This window comes from Blennius ocellaris, assembly GCF_963422515.1.
Source record: "Blennius ocellaris genome assembly, chromosome: 3".
NCBI lineage: Eukaryota > Metazoa > Chordata > Actinopteri > Blenniiformes > Blenniidae > Blennius > Blennius ocellaris.
The window spans coordinates 4,433,932-4,458,774 of NC_137652.1; the positions used below are offsets into that span (position 1 = coordinate 4,433,932).

At 47.3% G+C, this 24,843-nt stretch overlaps 1 protein-coding gene across 1 annotated transcript; it reads right to left on the reverse strand.

The window, feature by feature from the left end:
• gna12a (guanine nucleotide binding protein (G protein) alpha 12a) lies at positions 1–24,843 on the reverse strand. Its single transcript, XM_080521154.1, has 6 exons — positions 24,109–24,843; positions 16,558–16,776; positions 4,382–4,432; positions 4,088–4,288; positions 3,471–3,677; positions 1–2,307 (listed from the first exon to the last, which is right to left on the reverse strand). The coding sequence occupies exons 1-6, from the start codon at positions 24,427–24,429 to the stop codon at positions 2,146–2,148; spliced, it is 1,161 nt and encodes a 386-aa protein (XP_080377280.1). The 5' UTR covers positions 24,430–24,843; the 3' UTR covers positions 1–2,145.

Sequence of the window (24,843 nt, forward strand, 5' to 3'; positions counted from 1 at the left end):
TGTCAGCAAACGGCAGTGTATTTCACCACAGAGCCAAGGCACCGGGAAACAACAACAACAACAATAACAAAAAACAAAAAGACCTCCCTCTTTCTCATCCCCGGCCTCCGTCCTGCTCGCCGTCCAAAGTCTGTTTTCTTTCTTTTCTTTTCTTCCTCTCGGGTCATTTTCTCTCACACACACACACACACACACACATCCAGTGCAATGACGAACAAAGTTACATAAAAAAAAAACAAAAAAACAACAACAACATTTCATGTGAGTGGAAACGGTCGGTTAGTCAACGGCGAACGTTACAGTAACGGTTACAGTGATCCTGTTGGACAGAGTGGCGTTTGTATTGTACGGCGTACACACAGTGTCGATTACTTACAGCTTCATATGTACAAGGAGCGCGGAGACTCAAACCAACGCGTACAAACGACGGTTCAAGCTGACGTCACGGCGCGTCTGAAGCCTGGCGGTTTGCCTGGAGGGTCGGGGGAGGGGGGGAGGGGGAGGAGCAGCTCAGCCGAGTCCCGCCGCCGCCACCGCCTCCACGTACCAAAATTTTGGTGTGGCGCCACCGCTCCCGGGATCACGTGGATTCAATGATAAATCAGTGCACAACTTCCACGGTCAGCTCGCTCCGACTCCACCACCGATTCTTCTTCTTCTTCTGCTTCTTTTGTCTTCTGATGGGGATTTTTTTCCCCCCTCCTCCAAACGCGGCAGTAAAATCGTGATGTAATAACGGCGGCCTGGCAAGACACTCAAACTCTTTATTCCGCATCAATAATCTATGATTCATCAGGATGGGAAACCCGATCATTCAGCACTCGGCTCTTTTGCGTTGGAGTGACTTCCCGGAGCAGCCAAGAGAGAAGCGAGCAAAGCTGATTCGCTGAATTTATCTTTCGATAATGGACACCGAGGAGAAAAACCCATGTCCCCAATCATGATCACAGAATAAATTAATTTCAGATCGAATGGAGGAGTTACTCGTGAGGAAGGACGATTTCACCAACAGGGGTGTCGGAATGTTATGGTTCAACTTTCTAGGAAACGACAGACGTCTCGATACTTCCAAGAAGTGGCTTCCAGGGGAGTGAGAGAAAACATCAACAAAGCCTCTCGGCGATGTTGTGACCCCCCCCCCAAACTCCCCCCCACCTCCTGAAGGAGGCTCAAAACGGCTGAAACACCATGAGAAGGTCATTTTCTAGTGTGATGGCGAGGAGGGAAGAGGCAGGAGTGACGTTACCGCCTCAAACCCAGTGACGGTGTACGATGCCGGGCTGCTGGGACGCCGGGGGGGTGGGGGGGGGGGTGGAGCAAAGGGACATGGATGAAGTGGAATTGCTGCAAAACCCAGGAGCCGAGTTTTTCTTCAAACCACCATGAGCCTATAATTTGAGCGTCTGCTGGAGAGAGAGGAGACGAACAATCTGTCTATTGTACCGGGGGGGGGGGGGGGGGGGGGGGGGTGGGGGGAGTAAGACTTGTTATCTGCAGCTGTTGGTGTCTCATACGACGGCAGGACCAAGGAAAGGAGGAGGAGGAGGAGGAGGAGGAGGAGGAGAGGAGGAAGGAGAGTGAAGAGGGCCTCGGCTCTGTCCTCCGATAAAAGTTCATTGACAGGAACACTTGTGCAACCTTATCACGTAACGGAGCATGTGACCGGTACGACCAGCCCAGAACCGTCTCCCGCCATCACGTGGACTCAAGACAGAGCAATCTGCAAATCCAAACCTCCACCCCCCCCACCCCCACCTCCACCCCCCCCCCTCCTTTCTTGTTCTTCCCTTTCTCTGCACTCCTTGCCTCCACAGCTTCATCCGCCCAGTCACACGTGGTTTAGTGACAAACTTGTCATGAGTCTTATGTACACACACACACGAAAAACAAAACTAAACAAAAACAACACTTTCAGTGCTCGTGTCATGTAGTTGGTGCTTTCCTCTTTTTTTTCTTTTTTTTTTATGTACATCTTCGGAGCCTGTGTGGGACTTTAAGTGCAGCGGCTCCACGCCACCGCCACCGCCACCGCCACCGCCCGCGTGGCTCCACCGGTCAGTCCCGGGGCGGCGGTCCTCCTCCACGTCCTGCCAACCCCCCCCACCACCCCCACCCGGGCTGCTCTCACAGTTACGACGGCGAGGGTCACTGCAGCATGATGTCCTTGAGGTTTTCCTGCAGGATGGTGTCCTTGACGGCGTGGAAGACGAAGCGGATGTTTTCCGTGTCCACCGCCGTGGTGAAGTGGTGGAAGAGCGGCTTCCCCCGGTTTCGCCGCTTCCGGCTGAACGACTGCACCAGGAAGGCCTGGAGGAGGAGGAGGAGGAGGAGGAGGAAGAGGAGGACGGATGGTCAGTTTGCAGCCTCCCCTGATTGTTGTCAGCTGTGCCTCATCGTCTCCCCGTGACCCTGATGATTCATATCGGTTTAGTTTCCTCACTGGACTTGTCAGATTTGCCGTCTCCAGTAGAGATTACCGTTTCTTTTCATCATTTGAGATCATAAGATCGAAACGGAGCCAGTGAAAAAAAAAACCCACTTTTAATTTATTTCGAATCATTTTATTAAGTGTTTGATTTGAAACAATGAGATGATGTAACTTCGATCACACAGACTTTCTCGAGCGGTTGTGACTCAACGTCAGCTGCTTTTAAAACCAAACGTTCCCACGGCCCTGCCTCACTCGTCCCAATGCAAATCTAGATTTCGGGGGAATATTACTGACGAATTTACCACTTTTGTGCTGTTTGTCTAGGAAAACGATTTTTAGGGAAACAGACTTTAAAGTTTAGCTCAGTGCAAACAGCAGTGCTCTGCTCTGCTAACGGTCCATGCTAATAGTGTTTAGTTTGTCTTTGTGCTTTTTAAAAACCCCGCAGCTCCACTGAAGGTGGTAAACACGTCTTCTGCACATGCTCAGGAGATGAACAATAACAACAATGGCGGCCTCCACAGTGTCATAAACTCCCAGTCCATAGAATCCTGTCAGTTGGTGGTTTTATAGTTGAGAGTCATAAAAATAATCCAGTTCATCGTCTGTCCACTAGAATTTCTGTGTTCATGGCGTTCTCTGTGTTACATGTGTGGTTTCACTGCAAAAAAATATACAACAGCGACCACTAGTGGCCCAACATGCTAACGACATCATTTTCAGCGTTTCTGCTGTGGGCGTGTAAACGCACACTGTTTTTCTTCACAATGTAAACACGCAAGTTTTCTAAAACAGAAACGTGAAGATGACGCCTTTTCACTCGAAATGATCGAACCCTGAAAACAGCTTGAAGGACGGAGCGACTCACTGCACCCCCTTGTGGTAGAAAATGATATGAAACAGTCAGTAACTGTGCAGAACGACACACGAATGTCTTCGTACGACATCGCGACTGTCGTTTTCCTTTTAACGTCAGTAGAATCAATGTGAACGACAACCGGCGTAGCGCCAGGGGCACCGCGAGGCGAGGTGAGCTTACCTGTACGTCCTCCAGCCTGCGCGGATCGCCTCGGAACTCCGGGAAGTTCTTCCGGATGTCCACGGTTCGGATCTTTTCCACCAGCAGGTCTGTTTTGTTGAGGAAGAGGATGATGGACACGTTGAGGAAGAGCTTGTTGTTCACGATCGTCTCGAAGATGTTCATGCTTTCCACGAGACGGTTGGTCCTGCGGTCCTCCATCAGGACCTCCACACACACACACACACACACACACACACACACACACACACACACACACACACACACACACACACACACACACACACACACACACACACACACGCATTATTATTTGTCTTTTTCCAGGTTTTATCTGGCACTAAATTGAATATTCAGTCGTCATCATATGACCACTGATTCCAACTGAAGCCACAACTGCAGGAACAATCAAGTTTCCTCAGCGACCACAAAGAAAGCTTTGTAAACCTCAAATGTTGTCGTGCCCCCCCCCCCCCCCCCTCCCTCCCTCCCTCTCGCTCTAATGTTTCTCCTCTATTTTATAACTGCCAAAGTCAAGAGATTGGCTGAAAGAAAAGCAAAAAAACCCCACAAAAACCTGCTTTCCGCAGCGTCAGCAGGACACACTGTTTACGTACCTGGTCGTACTCCGACGACGACACCATGAAGAGGATGGACGTGATCCCGTCGAAACACTGAAACCACTTCTGCCTCTGAGACCGCTGCCCGCCGACGTCCACCATCTTGAACGGGATCTTCTTGATGACGAAGTCGTGTTCGACGATCCCTTTAGTGGCCTTCCTGGCAAACAAAATGTCCTGCTTGCTTGGAATAAAACTCTATTGAAACACATAAAAAAAATTAATAAGTTGACGGCGTTGGTGTCGTATAAAGTGAGTAAAAAGTAAAAATTGGTAGAGTGTGCGAATCACCAGCTGTCCAATACGATCCAAGTTATCCAGGAAGTATTTGACTGACTCGCTCTGCAAAGAAAAAAAAACAAAACCCCCAACATGAATCTTTAAATCACACATCGACTAAACTTTAAAGTTCCCCAAAATATCTGAAGGGCTTCTTTACTCCTTCGTCTTTAAAATCAAATGCATTTTGAGCTCCTAGACAGACGCGGCTGACCAAATAATACATCAATCCGAGGACGCCATTGCTGTTATTGTCCATCTACTGAGCATGTGCAGAAGAACTGTTTACAACGCCCCACCCTACATTTTTCTGGTTTCTGGTTTTCTATTGGTTTGAAAGTTCACGGCAAACCAGATCAGCCTTCAGCAGACATGCTGCTGTCGCGTCGAGAGACATTTCCTCGCCTGGCTCCTCCACTCTCGTTTGCAAACGAGATATTTCCCCCCCAAAAATTGACCATTTTCTTTGGTGCATCGCTTCAACGTATCGCTGAAAGACCACTGAGTTAGGAACTGAGTTAGCATTGCTAGCATGTTAGCTCATATCGCCTGTCAGGTGGCTACGTCACTGTGGGAAACACTGAGCAGGGAGCGTCTCCATGGCAACAGATGCTGATCTCCTTCGATCTCCATGAGGCGCCATTTTCGCTGTTTTTTTTTCTTCTCTCTCTCTGTATTTATTTGGAAAAGGGTTGGCCGGTGACGTCCCAGAATCTTATTGATTGGTCCTTGGATGATGACAAGTTGGAAAAATACATAAAATACAATCCAATATATAAATAAATACACGCACGCACAGGAATATGAAGAAATCGAACATTGCGTTTCCAGCCGAGGCTTGAACTTAAAATCAGACTCCGACTCTGTTTAGTCAAGAACAAAACGCTCGACTTGGTAAGTGCATCCATACGCGAGCGGCGACTCTGTTGCCGGATACACCGAGATTTCTGCTGATCCCGTATTTCAGAACGCCGGACTTCCCCGCTGTTTGAAGCGTCTCTCGGGCTCAACTTCATTCCTTGCGGGGCACGAGAATCGATGCGCCAACTCTGGAAACCGGAGTTGTGTAATCCATTACAGCCAAACATGGTGTTCACTCTTCTGTCGGCTCTCCGTCGTGGAGGAGTGATGCGGTTTAAGTGCGAGCCGATCCCCGCCGCGATGGATTACACAGCTCCCTTACAGTTTTTAAAGAGGCCGCTAATTGATTTTCATGCTGCTCGGAAATGAATGGACGGCCGGCAGGTGTCTGGAGCAGCGCAAGTGAGATTATTCAGGCTTCTATAGTGGGATGAATTTCTGTCCTATATGTCATCTGCGGTCCGTCTGCCCGAATGCGGGACTTCACGTCGAAACAATTGAGAAGTTCGGACTGGAACCCGAACTGCTTCCCGACAATGGCTTAAAGTTGAGGCTCCGCTTTTCTCTTAAATACACCGGTGTGTTGAACAGGAAACAGCTGTGTGTGTGAAAACAGTGGAGAGAGATGAGGGGGGGGGGGGGTCGCTAGTCAGACACAACCCAGTTCCAAAGTCGTTTCAGCACCCCCTCACACACACACACACACACACACACACACACACACACACACACACACACACACACACACACACACACAGACACACACACACACACACACACACACACACACACACACACACACACACACACACACACACGTCTACATGCTTCCTGGGGACAATACATTGACTCACATCCATTTCCTGAGGACCTCTGAACTCATCTGAAATTACCTGAACCTTAACTGAACTCCACTAATAGGCTGCTCCTCCTAACATGTACCGTTGTTCTCGAACCATTTTTGTCCTCACAGGTAATAGGAGTCCAAGTGTGTGTGTGTGTGTGTGTGTGTGTGTGTGCACTCAAGTTCAGGTCCGCCCATTACACCGGCCTGCATTAATTTTCTCCACACCAGGCAACAGTTTTCCTCACCTACACTCTAAAAATGTAAAGACTTCTTCCTCCCAGGATATATGACAATAAAGTAAAATCTCCTCCCGAACTCGGCAGAAGGTTGGACTTTGACTCCAACTCACCGATAAAACTACCAGTAAACTTTTCATCTCGTTCCCGACAACCAGGAAACGTGACCCCCCCCCCCTGTGTGAGGGAGCGGTGAACCCGCGACCCTGACGCTGACCTCCAGCGTCGCCGCGGCAGCAGGAAACACAAAGCCCTGCCACTCTGATTGGTTCAGCAGGCGGGGAGGACAGGGGGTGGGGGGGGGGGGGCTGGTCGGAGGGAAAGGCCGGCAGAGGGGAATTCCCAGAGATGAAGGGCTACGCGTTTGCAAACAAAGACACACACACACACACACACACACAGATACACACACACACACACACACACACACAGACACCATTTCCACAGTCGCTTTAATGGCCATCGGCAGGGACGAGTGGGATCTGAACAGTTTGATCATTCACGCAGCAGAAAGCACCAAACTGAGCTCAATTTATGAGGCCGGGGGTCGAGTTTAGTACCTTCTAATGCATATCTGTAGGCGACGCGTAGTAAGAGTGCAGCCCGGTGGGTCCGTGTGCATTTGTGTGTGTGCGATTGAGTAAGGCAGGAGGAATGTCTCCATTCATAGCGTGTATGGGCAGATTAGGGGCTTTAAAACAGCAAAGACCGGAATAAGCTCACATTCTGCAGCGTGCGTGACTGTCTGTGTTTCTATGAGTGTGTGTGTGTACAGGTATACAGTCCATTCCCCAACGAGCACGTCTGAGAAAACTGAGAAACACCTTCATCATTTACGTGTTTGAAATTAATTTACAGAGTCTTTAACACACTCAGAGGCGCAATATAAAAAAAGCATTTATTACTTAATTTTTTTTACCAGACCGATACTCCTGAATGACTTTGTGTTGCGAGATGGAGAAACTGTACAAATAAACACATTAATAAATCCAGTTTACAGTGAAAGTCATCAGAAAATCATGACTTTTAAGAGACTTATCTTGTTCAGGTCTCCTGCTTATTTTAATTATAGAAGACGGTGTTATTCCCCCCCCCCTCCCCCCACAATTTGAGTCCATAACTTTCTGAGAGCAAACATGAATATGTAAAATCCATCCCTTCTTTATCTCTCCAGACATTTCTTAAGAAATATCGAAGTGCTCAGCTTGACTCAATGATGCATGTCTGATATGGGTAGCGCTCTCCCAAAAAATTCAATTATCTTGATAAATGTCTTGAATTGATTTCTACTCCTTCTCCCTCATTAAAATAAAATCATTCACACTTTATGAATATGCAAATGTATTTTTTTTGCTCCCCTCATATCAAAAGTAGAACTTGGGAATATGAAACGTTTTCGAGCCGCATAAAGTTTCCAGAATCAACCTCGGCAGGAAATGACAAAATATTACTCTCATGCTGTCAAATAAAACAAACGCTTCGTCCCGAAAGCCTGAAATCTACTGTATCACCCCGCTGAGCAAGAGCAGGAAGGTGTTTTTAGGGGGACGAGGATTTTGACGCCGTCAGAGTCAATCGCACGGCCCACCTCGCGTCGTCATGACGACTCCTGACGAACCGGAGACACAGAAATGTGGGGAAGTATGCAAATGAACGAGAGCTGTTGTTACAGGAAATAACACAGAATTGTTATTTTGCTGAATGCTTCACACTAATTGTCAAGGTCTGTTGATGTGGTGTGAAAAAGTGCTGCGGCTGTTACCTGAGCCAATCCACAAATCCTGACCGTATAAACATGGCGTCTGTCCAGGTGTTATTTCAGCATCCGGTGAGAATAAATGAAGACCAGCCGGACTTTCTAAATCGGGGGGCGTTAAACACATTTTAGTTCCGGGGCCACATTCAGCACAATGTCATCTCGAGCTGCATTCAGAATCTGCTGTGTCTGTGTGAGCTGGACTGGCTCCGCCCCCACACACGTCCATCTATGGGAAGAGGAAGAAGTCCCTCCTCTCGCGGTGCCATGTGCCAGAGCAGAGCTGCCTGATTGTGGGAGGAGTCAAGGGGGGGGGAGGAGCCTACCTTGATTGTGATTGGCTAAACCCCGCGATGACACTATATAGGGTTTGATTTCTGATTGGCTGGAAAACCTTTAGAAAGTGAATTTTATGTGACAAAAAGCTCAATAATTTTGCAATAAACAAATTGCTAACATGAGGCCAATTTTAATGAAACCTCCTGGTGCAATAATACAGTAAAATGTGAAATAAAACTTCTCCTATAGCTGTTGCATTGTGGGTGTTTTTACAAACTCACCCTGACCGCATGATTTTGAGGCTAATTTGTATTTTGGCAATAAGGTAGCTGGCTTTCATCACTGATATCACAGTTCGGGTCTCAGTGTTCTCAGAGGCCATTGCCCCTAAGAAATCTGTAAAAAAACAAAAAACAAAAACTAATTTTATGAAATGTTTACAATTTGCTTGGCAGTTTGGTGGCCGGGTTGGAATTTTGGTCCACGAGCCTTATGTTTGACCCCCATCCTGCATAGGAACTGCCAACACACACACACACACACACACACACACACACACACACACACACACACACACACACACACACACACACACACACACACACACACACACACACACACACACACACACACCCTATGTTTCTACAGTCAATCAGCTTCATTGGTCTCAGGCCGGTCCTCACAAACAGTGCAATACTTTCTCCAGATTTTAAAGTATTTTGCTGAGTCGTCAGAGTCAAAACAAACAAAGTTCTGTTTGGAACAAACCTCGATTACCACCAGGCTTCCCCGGCAGACGTAAAGTAAATAGCACGATTATTCCCCGAAATGTCTTCTCATCACAGTGTCAGATGTTCTTCATTTGTCCCAGAGTGAAGCTGACGACGGTTGGAACAACAGATAAGCGAGTGTCAGGGTTGGCCTGATTACCTGACTCCTCCCTGATGTGTTTCACTTCTGTGTCCTCCTCCCTGAGTGGAGAGAAACTCTCTTCCCTCATGGTCTTGTTGCCAGATTGATTTTAGAATCCAGCCAGTGTTTCCGGGAGAGACTGCTAATGTACCAACCGTGTTTGTTTCAGTGAACTGTTGTTTGGATAACCTTTACTTGATTTATTTGCTGTCTTGGATTTTTTTTTTGTTTTTTGTTTTTTTTATCTTTAAGCTTATTTTGCATCTCCTGTTGTGTTCTTTTGTCAAAATGCCGAAAATGTAAACACTGTTCAACCAAAAAAACCTTAGCGTGCAGATATTTGCCCTATGAGTTCTGGACCCGTGAGGTTGCTGCACACACATTTATAACAATTATTGACTTTCATTTTTGCACTTATTCAGCATTTTCTGTGTATTTAGTTGCGACGTAGCCTCCTCATCTCAAACGAGACAAAACCGTATTCCACTGTTTGGATTGAGTCGCGCTGATCAAGTGCTAATGTCTATGAGGCAGACGACACACGTTATGACTCCACATTTGACTCATCACTTGTTGATTATGAAAACAAACCCCTTTTAAGGAGTACTGAGGGCAGATATTTGTGAAGCGACGTAAGGAGTAAAAGTGAAAAGTCACAAGAAAAATGTTGTATAATGTGCAAATGCCCGGAAAATCTACTTAAAAACGAGGGCTCGTAAAGAGGGACCGCAAACAAATAACATAAACATAAATCAAGGCCATAATCATGCCAAAGTCAAATTACACAGAAGGAGCCTTGGCTGTGAGAATATTTATCCTTTCTCTAAATACTCTAAATACAAATCCAACACGAGCTGAATCGTCCAACATTGAAATGTGTATTTTGTCATTCAACTTTACAACAGATTAAAGCGGATCACTGATTATGACACTATAAGTTTATCATCATCAAAGTAGCTTCAGCACTTTGCAGACGGACATATGTACTATAAGTGAAGTTGCCGATGGAGCCACGGTTAAATCATGAAACAGACCTCGCCGCCGCCGCCGCCAGCAGCAGCAGAGACTGCCAGATTGCAGGCAACCATAAACTGTGTGTGCGTGTGTGTGTGTGTGTGTGTGTGCGCAGTGGTGCATGTGTTTCAGCATTTATAGCCCCTTCACTGCTTTGTGGGGCTTCAGCGTTTCCCTGCGCCTCCTCGGTTCAGGGACGCCGGCCATCGCTGCTGAAGACGTGATCTACACCCTTGTTTTCGCCGGGCGAAGGAGGGTTGGGTGTTTATGTCCCGGATCAAACTGCGTGTTATCTGGGTGTGGTGGGAACGCAGCAAACCCTGCGAGTAAACAAAAATCCTTCCATGCGCTAGCTTTTGGTTTGTTACCCCCCCCTCCCTCCCCCCGTCTCTCACTATCTTCACTCCTCCTCCACCCCCCCCCCCGGCCTCCTCCGCTCATCTCCACTTTCTGGATTCCCCTCTCTCCCCCTCCATGTCCGCCTGTGGCCCAGCTCCAGCTGTGCCTGGGAAAAGCTGACTGTGGTATCCCAGGAAAAACCTCTGCGAGAGCGGAGGGGAAAAGCTGGAGGTGGAGAATATCTAACTCAGCACATTTACTCCGCAGAAGACATTTTAGTTTTTCTTTCTGCGAGAGAGGGTAGGGCTGCTGTTGCTCCATGTTGTAATCATTGCCAAGAACACCCCCCCCCCCCCCCCCCCCCACTCCACCCCCCCAAGACAAATCCACCAGGAGCGATGACTTTTAGCTCAGCTCAGCTTTTTCATCCGGATTGTGACACTTTCCACCGAGCAAACGCAATCCTACCGAAGAGTCAGTGAAAAGAGGTCACGGATACGATGCACAGCTTCATTTTGAAAAAGCCTGGGAAATACTGCAAAACTGTGGATTTGAAAAGATTTTATGCATCAGAGGACGGAACCTTTCCAATGACTGACTAATATACTAACCAAATCTGGCTCCTCAGTTTAGTGGAACGTGATTAACAAAGTGGGTAAATGTATGCAATATGAAGTGGTAACCCAATCATAGTCAATAAAGGCCCTGTTTACACAACGTCTGTACTTTTTTAAAAACAGAAATGGGTTTCAGTGAAAACAGCAGGGTCTCTCTCTGTTAACTTCAGTTTTTAACCAAAGCTGCTTTCGTAGCACTTCCTATTAGCTGCTGTTTGCAGGCGGACGGGTGCCTCATAAATCCCGAACACGAACAAGATTCCGATCGCCTCGTCACCACAGCAGCAGCAGCAGCAGCAGCTCGATATTAATGGTTCTCGTAATTTAAGTGCATCTTCCTCCTGCCGACCGGTGTCACTTCAGCTTGACCTTCACGAGGAGGGGGAATGAACCGACAGGCACACAAAACCCAGACGGCGGCGGCGGCGCGGTTCAGATTGGAAGCGCCTGGCTCCACAGCCGGGGTTATCAGGCGGTCCCGCTGGGCTGTTAGGCCGAGGTGCAGGAAGACGGAGAGACAAGATAATACGCGGGGTGAAGAGTGCACCGCAGCGGTCCACGAAAACTTACAGGCGCTTCGTTTTTAGTTTGGTCTGCTGTGTGTGTGTGTTTTTTTTTTTTTTTGGGTCCACTTTTTTCCACACACAGTCAGCAGCGGCGGCGGCGGCGGCTTAAGACGCACAATTCATGGAAGCAATTATGGGTGATTTCAAACCAGAAGCTCCTGACTGCCGCAGCTGGTATCAAGGCTCCTGCTCCAGGATACAACTCAATGATCCATTGTGAAGTCGCAGCCAAAAATATGATTCGAAATCACAAAGAGAACAGAGGCTTTGTACAAAAATGAAGAATTTACTTAATACAGAATGCCTGTTGCCGGTGCAGCCAAAGTGAGACTGCAATGTGGCGGTCGAAATGACGACAATACCTCAAATATTTCAACACGATTGTGCTTTTTTTTTTGTTACCTACAATGAGTACAGTCCTGTGACAGACAGTCCCGAACAAGCAGGCCTCAAATCAACAGACAACAGCTCTTTAATCCACTGGAAGTTTCATTTTCTTTATGGGATTTTGCTGACAAGCGAGAAAAACACAATAAAGTGAGTCTTCCCAAAGCGAAACGTATAAGCGAGACTATAAGAGGGTTTACAACATATAAACGTACAACTGATCCCTGTGATTTAAACATCTGTGTGTGGAGATCAGTGAGCGCTGGGGGGGGGGGGCTCGATACGTCTGGTAGGACGGCGGCCGGTGACAGGCGTCACCAAACACGTCTAAATACGGCGCCTTCCCATGTGGACTGGCCTTTGAGGCAGCAGGACCTGCGCGGCTGCGACACACTGAATTTATCACGTCGCGACTCCAGATAAGACGAAGCCCACTGACCCTGCGCCGCACGTCTCGCACAACACAGTATGTTAAGTGGGAGGGAGGCGGAAGTGGCTTCTTCTCTGACTCCAGATTGGTCTGGCACTGATAAATGTCCGACAAGGCAGAAGGTCAGAACGCGCAGATAAAGTTCTTTAAAAGTAGAGCAAAGCCATCGGCCTCTCAGCCAAGCAGCAAACGTCGGTCAGACACGTAACGTCTTTCCTGCATTAATTACAATTAATTAAGAGTCTTACATGTGTTGAAACACGGGAAACAACTGACTTGGAGGACTCTGGTGTTAGGTTTGCGTGTTTTTCGTGTGTGTATGTGTGTGTGTGTGTGTGGTACACTCCAGCCTGCATGACCTCAGTCAGCTCTAGAGAATTACGGTATTAATGCATTGATCGCTATGGGTTTTCTCTCTCTTGCCACAATCATCAGAAACCTCATCCTGAGCTTCGGTTCAAGTTCACTCCTTGACGAGGAAACATGAGGTCACTGACCTGACGCTCAATCTTTCATGAAGACCATCTGGCGAGTAACCAGAGACCACCAGCGACCAGCGCCCTGCAACCACCAGCGACCAGCGTCCCTACGAGCACCAGCACCCTGCGACCACCAGCGCCCTGCGACCACCAGCGCCCTGCGACCACCAGCGCCCTACGACCACCAGCGACCAGCGCCCTGTGACCACCAGCGACCAGCGTCCCTACGACCACCAGCGACCAGCGTCCCTACGACCACCAGCGTCCCTACGACCACCAGCGACCAGCGTCCCTACGACCACCAGCGCCCTACGACCACCAGCGACCAGCGTCCCTACGACCACCAGCGACCAGCGTCCCTACGACCACCAGCGACCAGCATCCCTACGACCACCAGCGACCAGCGTCCCTACGACCACCAGCGACCAGCGTCCCTACGACCACCAGCGACCAGACAGCTTCCTCCTCACGTCGGTATGAAAACTGATTTCTTTGGTTCCGTCACAAGAGTCTTATTAAAAGTAGCAGTTTGACCTTTCCTCCCTGGAAACTCACTGAGGACAGTTACCCGGCGTTCACTTTTCAACGGACGCACAAGGAAAATCCTATCTGATAAAACTCTCTGCTCTCTACTCTGTGTGTTTCCAGTCCTGGTAAATAAATCAGCAGGTCTCTGCCTGGTTCTTCCCCGACTTCATGATCACCAGCGAGGCTCCAGACGTCTGGGAAGGTGACCGTCAGCCGAGTAAAGCCGCGTTTAGCCGTCAGCCGAGAGAGAAGCTCATTGCTGCGCCGGGTGAAGTCGGTGGAAGTATTTACTGTTTTTCTGCGAAACGTACTGTTTTCATCTTCTATTTTTTTTTTTTTTTTGGGGGGGGTGGGGGGGGGAGGGGGTTGGAGACTTTCCAAAAGTGTAATTGTTTTTCTCTTGACTGGAAAATGGAGTTGCTGGAGTGGAGCCCTGCTGAGTTTCATCTGCCACGTTACGAGGACCGAACACAATCGAAAGCAGCTCGTAGGCGACAGCGCGAGTCTTTTTTTTCTCCCCTTCTCTTTCACCCTAATATATTAAACACCCCAGTGGGTAGCACACACCAGTGGCGGGTTCCTCTCTTGTCATTGTAACAAACAGGCGCCGTGAATAGATGGAATGAATCGAGTAATATTTCGCAGGAATTACAGACAGGTATTTTGAAATCAGAGAGTGATAAATTGTCACACTTAATTCCAAACCATCCAAATCACAAACCCAATTTTTGTCACGCTCTTGTCAGTAAACTGTAGATAAAGTAAAAGAGGGAGTGCAGCTCTTTTCAAATCACCGATTCATCTCTTTGCCTTGTAGAATTTGACATCGATGCGTCAGAATGACCTAAACTATTGATTCACTTCTTTAGAATTCTCTTTGTTTTCCGTTTTAAATCCCTCGATTACGACAGAAAACCTTTTGTGTGCAATTCCTAGACGTAATAAATGTGAGTGGGAAATCTTACAGGCTTGTGGAATTGTATTTTTTGTTGACATCAACCACAAAGAAAAGTATATTTTTGGGCCCCGTTTGCTCGACAGCGTTTGGGAGCGATGACACGTGGCTCTTGTGTTTTCGTTTAAAAAGAAAAGTTTGATCTTTACATCACAACATCTTGAAAACTGTGTGTTTCCACGGAAACGGTAGAAAATGAAGTCGTTAGCTTAAGAATATCGACTGAGGCGTTTCAGAGAAGCTTTGTTTTCCTCGGTTTAGACGGAGGTGGAGTCAGAGCAGAAAGAAATCCAAACAAATGCTGTCAAAAAATTTTTTACATTTGGGAAAATATTCTGAGATTACACGTTTTACAAACAGTTTGATAACGAAGCAAAGTGAGTTTGTGTTTCCTGCAGCTGAGGAGCCATTGAGTTTCCCACTTTTGTGTGAAATATCTGATTGGTTGATTATCAAGCATCCAGCAGAAGTTTCAACAGAACAAACGATAACATTTTCACCTTATGTTCAATATCCCGCGTGGCAATTTTTCAACTAGTTTGTTAACTAGAACAGAATGATACTGCAGTTTAACACTTTACTGTTCTCACTTTGTAAATATTGTGTGTTTCTAACTTAATACATCAAGAAATCCAAACAGGTTTCATTGACTAGAACAATTAACTAAATATCTTTAGCCACATTCAAGTTGTTCAAATTCATATTTTCCGGGAAACCAGGTGATGAAAATAACAGAACAGTAATCAGATAAAAGGTTAAAAAAAATACTCCTTTTTGCATACAAATACAAAGCTTTTAGTAAAAACTATTATTTAATAAATGTATTGATGTAATTAAATGGCATTCAGAGCTAATGCTAAGCTAATGCACATGTCAGCTTGGGGAAATCATGCAAATTTAGAATTTCCTTTAAGGCTTAATGTTGCTTTTCTTTGATCAGGTTAATCAAACATGACCATAATAAATAAATACCACTTTAACCTTCATCTGACATTCTGTTTTATTGAATTTCTATAACAAGATATCATGAATTTAGAAAAGGTTTTAATCAACTGTACTGGAAATTCTAAACATATTTGCACTTAGAGGATGTTTAACAGCTAGAAACCCCGGGATCAGCCACCAGTCCATCAAAGAGCAGAAAACTGTACCAAGGAACAATTTGTCCCAACAATCCACATTCAAGGGATTTTTTTTTTTTTTTACAAGTGACAGTGTTTACAAGTGCCACGACAGCACTGTGCACCCTGCATCAAAATTAATAAGCACAAGTTGTAAAAGTCGATAAAAGGGGCGCCGTTTACTCTGGCGTGCAGTGAAACCCTGGATGAAAAGCTTTGATCACTTTCAAGTAGCGTCTTGTAAAATGTGGCAAAAAGGCTGGTTTTTTAATAAACACTTGAGTAGCACACAGAAAGACGTGTCTGGGGTCTGTGCAGTAGCACGGAGGTTAAACTGCCACGAAGGGCTTTGAACTGCTTTCCCGCCACCTATTTATTTATTCCGTTGCCCTTTTATCTATTGATTCTCTCATTGGAGCCACGCCAGCCGCTCCTGCCTGGTACAAATAAATATCGTGAAGTCGCTGGGAGGTTCTAAACCAACTCCATATTTGTGGAGTGAATAGTGACACAAGTAGGAGTTGAGCATGTGCTGTTTCTTTGGGCAAAGAGCCATAAAAGACCTATTATCACATGCTGCGTTCAACAGTTGAAGCAATGCTAAACCTCATTAAAGCTTCTGAATGAATAAAAAAATAAATCAATTGATGGACCTTTATTCTGTGATCAGTCTAGTTTCACGAGGGATGGTTTCTAAAGCGACATCTTCCTTTCATGTACTTAATAGTGTCAAAGGACTTCCAGTTTAAAGTCACTTGGCGCCTCAGGAGGCCGTGATGAGGGTTCACAGAGATACGGGGCTGCATCAGAGGAAAAAAAGAAAGAAAGAAAGACTGGAAACCATGTCTTTAATCGACTCACCAGCTGGAACTCGGAGCGTCGCGCGTACGCCTCCTGTATGCCGGTGTCTGCCCACAGCGTGCTCAGCGCCATCACGTACAGCTGGAACTCGCTGGGCTCGACCCCGGAGGCGCCAACGCGTCCCTCCCACGACATCACCAGCATGCCCTGCTTCTCGTTCTCGCAGCTCTGCCAGCCGATGCCCAGCTTGTCGCGGGCGTCCACCAGCACGCGCACGCCCTGCAGAGGCACACACACACACACACGACACGTGACGCTGCTTGTCTTTAAACATCTGCACTAATGTACAGACGCTTCCACAAGGCAAAGATGAAAGGAAACGAAATCAAAGAGCTGGTGAAATCGCGGTGTGTCTGGCCTGTGCTGGTAAACACGGAGGAGCTTTAACACTGCGGCTGATGTGCCTCAGTCAGACGAGTGGCTGCTTTTCTGGAGTCTGATCTGCGTGGGGGGTCTCCTCTTTTACTGATCAATCTGAACAACACAAACACCTAAAGAGGCACTTAGAGACCCCCCCCCCACCTCAACATCGATTCTATTCCAACAGAACTCGTCAAGTCTTTAACCACCATTGTGGGGTGTTTTAAGTCGCTGAAATATCTTCTGATTATCAACAACTCTTACAGTTTCTCTTGACTTTGCACTCACATGTCACACACATACTTCACAGTGCTTACCCAGCTGTGTGGAGGCCAACACAGATTTTATTATTATTTTTTTTTTAAATGTCTCAGATAGGGAACCGAGATAAGCCAGGAAGTCCTTACACACTGAAGCACCAAAACGCCTCTAGGGCCAATACACAACTTCTTTTTATGTTTTCCAGTTGAGAAAACTGTTGCATTTGCACAGCGACTGCAGAAACTCTGACGGCGTGTCACGTCGGGCCACGAGCAGGAGTTGTCGTTTGTTGTCGTAACGAAACCCCACGCTGAGAACGATACACTATAAACCGAAAACAATGGCGAGTATACCAACAATCATATGCACGGACCACGAAGTCCCGTTTCCACCGTACAAAAAAGGGTCGGGGAAGGAACAGAGCAGTAAGGCAAAGCTCCACCGGAGCCAAGTCTGGTCCGCGTTTCCTCCACAGAAAGTTCATTTACAATGTAAGATTGGGTTTAGAGCTCCGCAGATATGTGACGTTTGCAACAGTCGTCTCAGCCGGGGCGGCAGATCTGGACCTTGCGAATCCTCGCCAGCCGCCCCCGAGTCCCGGTCTCCATCCCTGTCTCGCATCTGCTCTTTCAGGACAACATGAACGTTGCAAAGCTGAATATGTTAACAACAGAGGATTCATACAGCCGACCTGTTAAACTATTGAGGGCGTGTGATAAGTCACTGACCGACCAGTAGACGGCTCCTCAAAACCAGACCTGTTCCATGGTCCTAAGTGCCCCGAAAGAAGGTTGGCAAGAAAGCGTCAACTTTTGGAGCGGTTATTTCTGTAAAATCCCACATTCTTGCAGTGGAAACCCGAACCAAAACAGACCACACCACTCCATTCCTGCACTCTTTGTGCGGTGGAACTGGGACGTAAATCTCAGGAGGGTATGGAGCCATGCCACTCCGGTGGCCGCCATTGTTGTTATTGTCCATCTACTAGAACATTTGCAGAAGAACTGTGTACTATGGCCATGGTGCATGTGCAGTAGTAGCATTTTAAGCTGAGTTTTTTCCCCCCATTTCAACGGGAGATGGAGTCCGAACATTTTTTATTTTTTTTTGTACAGTTCCACCTTGAGAGCCATTGTCAAAAAAACCTTCTACTAACCTCAAATTGTCTTTAGAGCGAATACATGCAAACATTCCTACATTTCATACTTTACCGGAGAGAGGAGTTTATTACAGCCTCATATAAAATCAATAATGATAATAATATTAAAGCAAACACAGCTCTGGTATCGGAATAGTATCGGTATGGGCAGATGTTCAAATGTGGGTAATGGGATCAGATCAGAAGTCAAAAAAACCTGAATCGGTGCATCCCTAAATGAAAGTTCTCCGTTTTCCTTTGAAAACATTGTTTTGTAAATGGTGTTTAGACCTGTGGTTCTCAGCTAATGAGTCGTGACCCAACGGTGGGTAGCAGGACAGTTTTCAGTGGTAAAAAAACAGAGTTAAAACGAGACAATTCGTCCGTTCGTCGACAGTGATTGGACAGCAGCCATTTCACATTGTCGAAGAAGCCTGAAAAAGGTCTTGTTTATACATGCTGATCAACTCAGAATCGAATTCGTGATTGTTATATTGAGGGCAATTGGAAGACAGAAGCGTCAGAATACTGTGACCACTGGTTTTGACTGTGGCTCAATGAGCTCCCAGTATGTGTAGTTAAAGTTTACTATGAAGAGGATGGGTTGGATCCATTAAAGAATAATTCCCCCAGGGGGATCAATAAAGTTTTAAATAGGTTTTGCATGTTGATGAGAACAGTATTTGAGCTAAGTGCTTTGTTTTGGAAAATCAGAGAATGGAAAAGGTTCCAGAGTCTCTCCGAGAGTCAGTCTGGGGGGGGGGGGGGGGGGGGGGGTTTAGAACCACTTTCCTCGATCATGTTTCTCGTCGACGGAGAAAACAATACCACAAAATATCATTCCAAATTTCCACGGGAGCTCCAGACGAGCTCAAACCTCCCTGCTGGTTCATGTTAAATCTCAAGCCCAGCGATGTTCCGCCTCCTCTCATGCGGCCCTGCCACCGTCTTCCTGTCCAACTTTTTTTGGCGACTTTGTGTACCAAAAAGAATCGTCAACGCTCGCTCTACGTTCATTGACGTGCCCAACGCGAGGAGGCGAGGCGAATTGCCCGAGACGCTCAAACTGCTTGTTCAAGCTGCAACATTCGGCTGTGCAGTGCGTTCACAGTATTTATAGGGTGAATTGATTTATTATTAGCGGAGAAATAGAAGCCTCCTTTCTCACATTATGGGACCTTTAATAAATTATGCCCTTATTTTATAGCCTTTAAAAGTTCAAAGTCTGCTCAATTATTAAAGCCTCTGGGCTCGATCGGCTTTAAAAAAAACAAAAAACAAAACAAAAAAACAACACTTTTTTTTATTGATTGACACCGTGTTGAACTCGGCAGTGAACACGTGTTTTTTCGGGGTCGCAGCAGGTCGGAGGAAATACGTGTACCGCGAGTGACTGCCACTGACTCACAACCACCAGAGTCTGTTGCAGGGATCACGCTGAGTCATGTTTATTTGTATTGCTTAATCTCACGTTCAATGGGCTTTACACACCCACAACACAAACAAGCTTCACAGAGGCAAGGAAAACACTCTCCAAAGACCCCCGACCGACTTCAGACAGCAGAGAGATTCCCCGTCCTGAGATGGGAGGGAGCCCAGGGAGGGGGTTCGGGGGGGTTCGGGGTGATAATATAAGGCATGAAAAAAGGGGCTTTGGCGGAAGGATTCCTCACTAACTTCATGTTTGCTTTGCTGTGTGAAGTATGTGTTGTGTTGGTCTCTGATCCCACGTTTGTAAGCCCTTTTATCGTCAGACTTGAGGCTTTTGTGTTTCAGGAATGAGTGAGATGGATGACAAACCTAAACTGGCGAGGAGCCCCCCCCCCCCCCCCTTAGACACAGAGACCTTAACATAATCCAACATGCATGCGGCCACCAGCTCTCCATTGGCAGGGATATTGCGAGTCGGGAGTCACGGCGAGTGGGCTTTGAGTCACATCCAGACGGCAATCTTTTTTGGTTGTTTTTGTTTCAGTCACTGGGTGAACTTTATCAATTTACTAATCTGCAGCATTAGTGGCGTGATCCTCAATATTCATGTCTGCTTCCCTTCCTGCACATCTGCATGGCCGTCTGTTCTCCGGCTTTCCGAATCAATAAGAGGCTCAGTTCCTCTTCACATACCTTCTGCTTCGCCGTAGCAAGTTCACCAGGCCTGACCCCCTTCCAGCACAGATATGTTGCCTTCTCGTGCCCAAATTTGGAGTTTAATCCCAGACTGTGCGTCTCCCTCTATTATGAGAGCGAGCTAATTTGTGAACGGAACATTCAGGTGATCCTGGTCAGTTTGAAATATTAACAAATACGACTACAATATATTTAGCAGGCACTTAAAGTCCTAGTGAAATGGAAATTCGACCTCCAAAACACTCTGGCTGTCGCTTCTAGGGACATTTTTTTATGCTAACTGGTCCAAAAATGTTAAAACACGGCAATCTGCGAGAAAATAGCCGATAAACAGCGGGATTTTTGCTGATGGGCGGAGCTTCTGACAATAATAGAGTGACGTCACGAGTTGTGCACACGCCCAGGTTGTGTTTACATTATGGAGGATCAGAGTTCTGCGGCTTTGAGGCTCCTGACTTTTGGCAGAACGACCGGCTTCCTGGATCATGTCGACACACTTTTCCCACTGCGCGGAATCACCGAAGATGAGTCCAGGTATTATTTGATCGCCTACTACCCGCCCGAGCTAGCGGCTCCCGCTAGCCGCTAGCTGCGCGAGCGAACGGCTAGCTGCGCGAGCTAACGGCTAGCCGCTCCCGCCGCCTGTGCTCCTTTTCTCCTCTCTCTGGTCTCTTCCAGGCTCAATCTTTCGTCAAGGCTCATAAAACGCCGACTATAACTTCAAAACACTGTAAAAACTTGGATATTTAAGAGGGAAACAAGCCGATATAAACACAACAGATGGAGATCTGCACATCTCTTGACGTCACGCCCACGAAGAAGGATTGCCCCGACTTCCTCGGCTGGAGATTCAAAATTCAAATAACTTTGTTATGCGACAACAGTGGTGGGGCAGAGTCGGAGGAACCTTAGAAGTAGTAGCCCAACTATCGTTTTTTAACAAAGTAGTGTTTTACGTTTCACTAGGCCTTTAAGAGTCAGGCGGCCGTGACGGGGAATGTTTGAGGGGAAGAAAAAAAAAAAAGCATTTGTGAGAGTCCAGTTTGTTGTTATGAGTTTAAGAATTATGCCAATCAACAAGTGCTGTGTGAATGGTTTTTGAAAATGTTTTGGTTTTTTTTGCTGTTTGAAGTCCTGTCTCAAAACTCTTGTTGTAAATGCGACGATAATCGACTTTATTCCTGGTTTAACACTTGTGCTAAAATGCTCGTCGGGGGATTTCCAGGTGACTTTCCTCTCCCACCACGACCACGCGTTGAAGGTTTTTATCATCATCTTCAAGATGAGGGTCTGTTATGATTACAGAGGAAGTGACAGCTCGCCTGTTACAAACCAGCTTCTTTCATCATTTGGTGACAAACTTGGGCAAGACGACTGTGAGTGTTCAGAAGAATGTTCAGAAGCTCAACTCCCCATCTTCATCGTTTGTGTCTCACCACAAGAGGCTGGAATGACATGAAGAAAAAAAAACCCTTCCCGTTGGAGCTGATGACTCCTCGCAGTCACGACGTGGTCAGCAGCAGTGTCGCCAGGCGCTTTCAGCAGACGGTCTGTTTCATTCATCACCAAATCTTTTACCGCCGCCGCTAAATTATTAAGTGGCTCTCTTCCTGTACTCATGCCGCCAGTGTCTTCGATGGCAGAGACCTCCCAAGGTGATGCTCTCCCTCGAAAGAGAGTCCCAGTAAAGGACGGCACTCAGCACGGCATCGACAGCAGCCAAACCCCCCCCCCAACCCTCAACACACAAGTATCTAACCAGCGTGATTAATTCACGTCTGACTGCTGCAAGGAAAAGCAAACGGTCGAATTTCACATAAAAGCTGGTTCGAACGAAGAAGTCAGAACTATGAGAGACAAACTAAACTCAATCAACTTAATATTCATATATACTAGTGCAAGCCAGTTAAAAAAAAAAACAACCTCTATTTTCTAAGTTGCAGAACTGAAACTTTCCTCATATTACATTTTTTTTTTTTTTTAACAAATTACATTTTTACAAGTCAAGAAATCCGTTTTGTTTCACTGGTCCTCAAAGGACCATAAAATAGCCCCGTGTCAACCGACCTCGCTCCGAAAGCTGCATTTCACACTTTGAGGCTCGACAGACTTACATCAGCAGTTTTTATAGCCACTTTAATACGCGGGTGTCAAAAGGGTTGCCTCTGACAGAGATTGTACCGGAGACTGGTCTGTCGCTGGAGGTATATAATAACTGAGATTCAGTAAGCGGGACCACACCTGAGCGTCTCGTATTTATTTTTATAAGCCCTAATTGTCCCTGGCACCTGTGCGCTCTCTTGGAGCTTCAGCCCTCCTTCCTCTCCTGCTTTGTTCTCTGTCATTAGGCTGCACATGAAGCAGATGTGTGGGGGGGGTGTTTCCTTTACACCTGGCAGGTGAGTCAGCAACACGGGGATCGTCTGTCCGTCTCGTCTCAAGCGAGCTGCAAATGAGAGGCTTGGGTGTGACTCTTTTTTAAAGAATCGTGTCGACATATTGCCATTTTACCGCCATTCTGTATTGCGCTTGCGCATTTATCACAAACGGCAGCGACAGCGTCGTCTGAACACTCGAGGGCGGTTCATCACCCGCGGACGTGTTTCACCACCTTCTGTCGTCCCACGGATTAGATTAATGTGAAACTGGGAGATCAATCATTAACGGCTCCCGTTATATTAGTTGTTAATATTGCCAAGATGACGGATTGCCAGACGGGTCGAGCCACCACAGGTGTGTGTGTGTGTGTGTGTGTCATGTTCATGTTTCTTATGATCCGTATTAAATGTGTCTGTAGGCAGAGCCGTGTTAAAAAAAAACAACCCCAAAAATCGACGCCCGACGGGCCAGACAGTGAGAATCATGACAGGACTTGCCTACACGCCAGGCATTGTGTGTGTTTTCCGGAGGTCAGGCGTGGTAAAGGGTGGGTGTTCGGAGGGAGGTGGGGGTGGATTGTGTTCGTGATCTGGCTCGAGACAGGACGGCCACTGTACGCTTGTGTTTGGGAGGGTGGGGGGGGGGGGGGGGGGGGTATTGAATACTGTCTTGTCTGCTGTAGGAGTGCAGAAGCTCTTATCAGTCACGTCTGGGGCTGTGTGGCACTCGGGGCGGATGTGCTCATCCCTCAGGAATAGTCTGGTATTGTTAGCTGGTGAAGGAGGCCCAGCCATGGCAGCAAACAAAGGGAAACACACACACACGCGCACGCACGCGCACACACACACGCACACACATGCCAAGACAAAAATATGTACTATGTCAACAAAGCCCTCTGTGTGGGTTTGAGAGGCTGAGAGCTCCTCACCTTATTGACTGGAAAACTATATTAGTTGGAGCGATCAAATATATGGTCAATAATAAAAAAAATAAAAAAAACGACGTGGGAAAAGGAGAAATCAAAATAAGAAACGATAGTTTGACATGTGACCTCGGCAGACACCTGCCTGTCCGACAAATCACCTGAAATAAACTTACCATGCGAGTTAGACGCGTCTGAGCGGAGAGAAGCGGTTTATTATAGTGTTTATCAAGCGTTTATGCTCAAACACGTGTCATTCCAATGTCCATTATTTTAAAACAATATGTTAAAAAGAGTCTTTTCAGAGAAACACGTGAACAGAGAGTGTGTCTAAAAGGCCCCAGAACCAGTGCCCTCCTCTTACCTTCAATATATTCTCATAAATAGTGTCCCGGAAGTCCAGGAGCGCCTTCTGATCGAACTCCTGCCCGTTAATGATGCGCATCTGCTTGAGGAATGTGGACTTTCCGCTCTCCCCGGCCCCGAGCAGCAGGATCTTCACCAGCCGCCGCACGGCTCTCCTCTCCCGGGCCAGCATCGCGTCGATCTCGCGGCTGCGGCGCCGCGCCTCCCGCTCCTGCGCCGCGTCGCGCTCGCGGGCGGGACGCTCCTTGCCGCCGCCCGGCTCGCGGCTGGCCTCGGCCGGCAGCAGGCAGCGGCTCAGGGTGCGGACCACTCCCGACATGGCGGGGGGAAAAAGTTCACCGACTCTCCGGTGGGGAAACGCTCATTCTAGGGACCCCACGGGAGGGGGGGTGGTGGGGGGGGGGGGGGGGGCACGGTTACATCCGCTGGACGGGCAGAAAACGTGAAGGGAAAAAAACAACGACAACAAAAAAACAAACAAACAACAAAAACAAAGGTCTTGAACGAAGTCTACATTTAGTGAGCGGAGCCGTTATCTGCTGCAGAACGAGCCCATGTCGGTTCAACCGCGACGGGAAGACAAAAAAAAAAAGAAAGAGAAAGAAAGAAGGAATCCGTCAGGAAAGAGAAACCAGGGCAGGGAGAGTTCGAGAAAAAGTTGCGGGAAACTTTGGAGGTTGGAAGGGACAAAGTCTGGGTTCCATCCAGGAGTGGAGGCGTGAAGCTGCGGGGC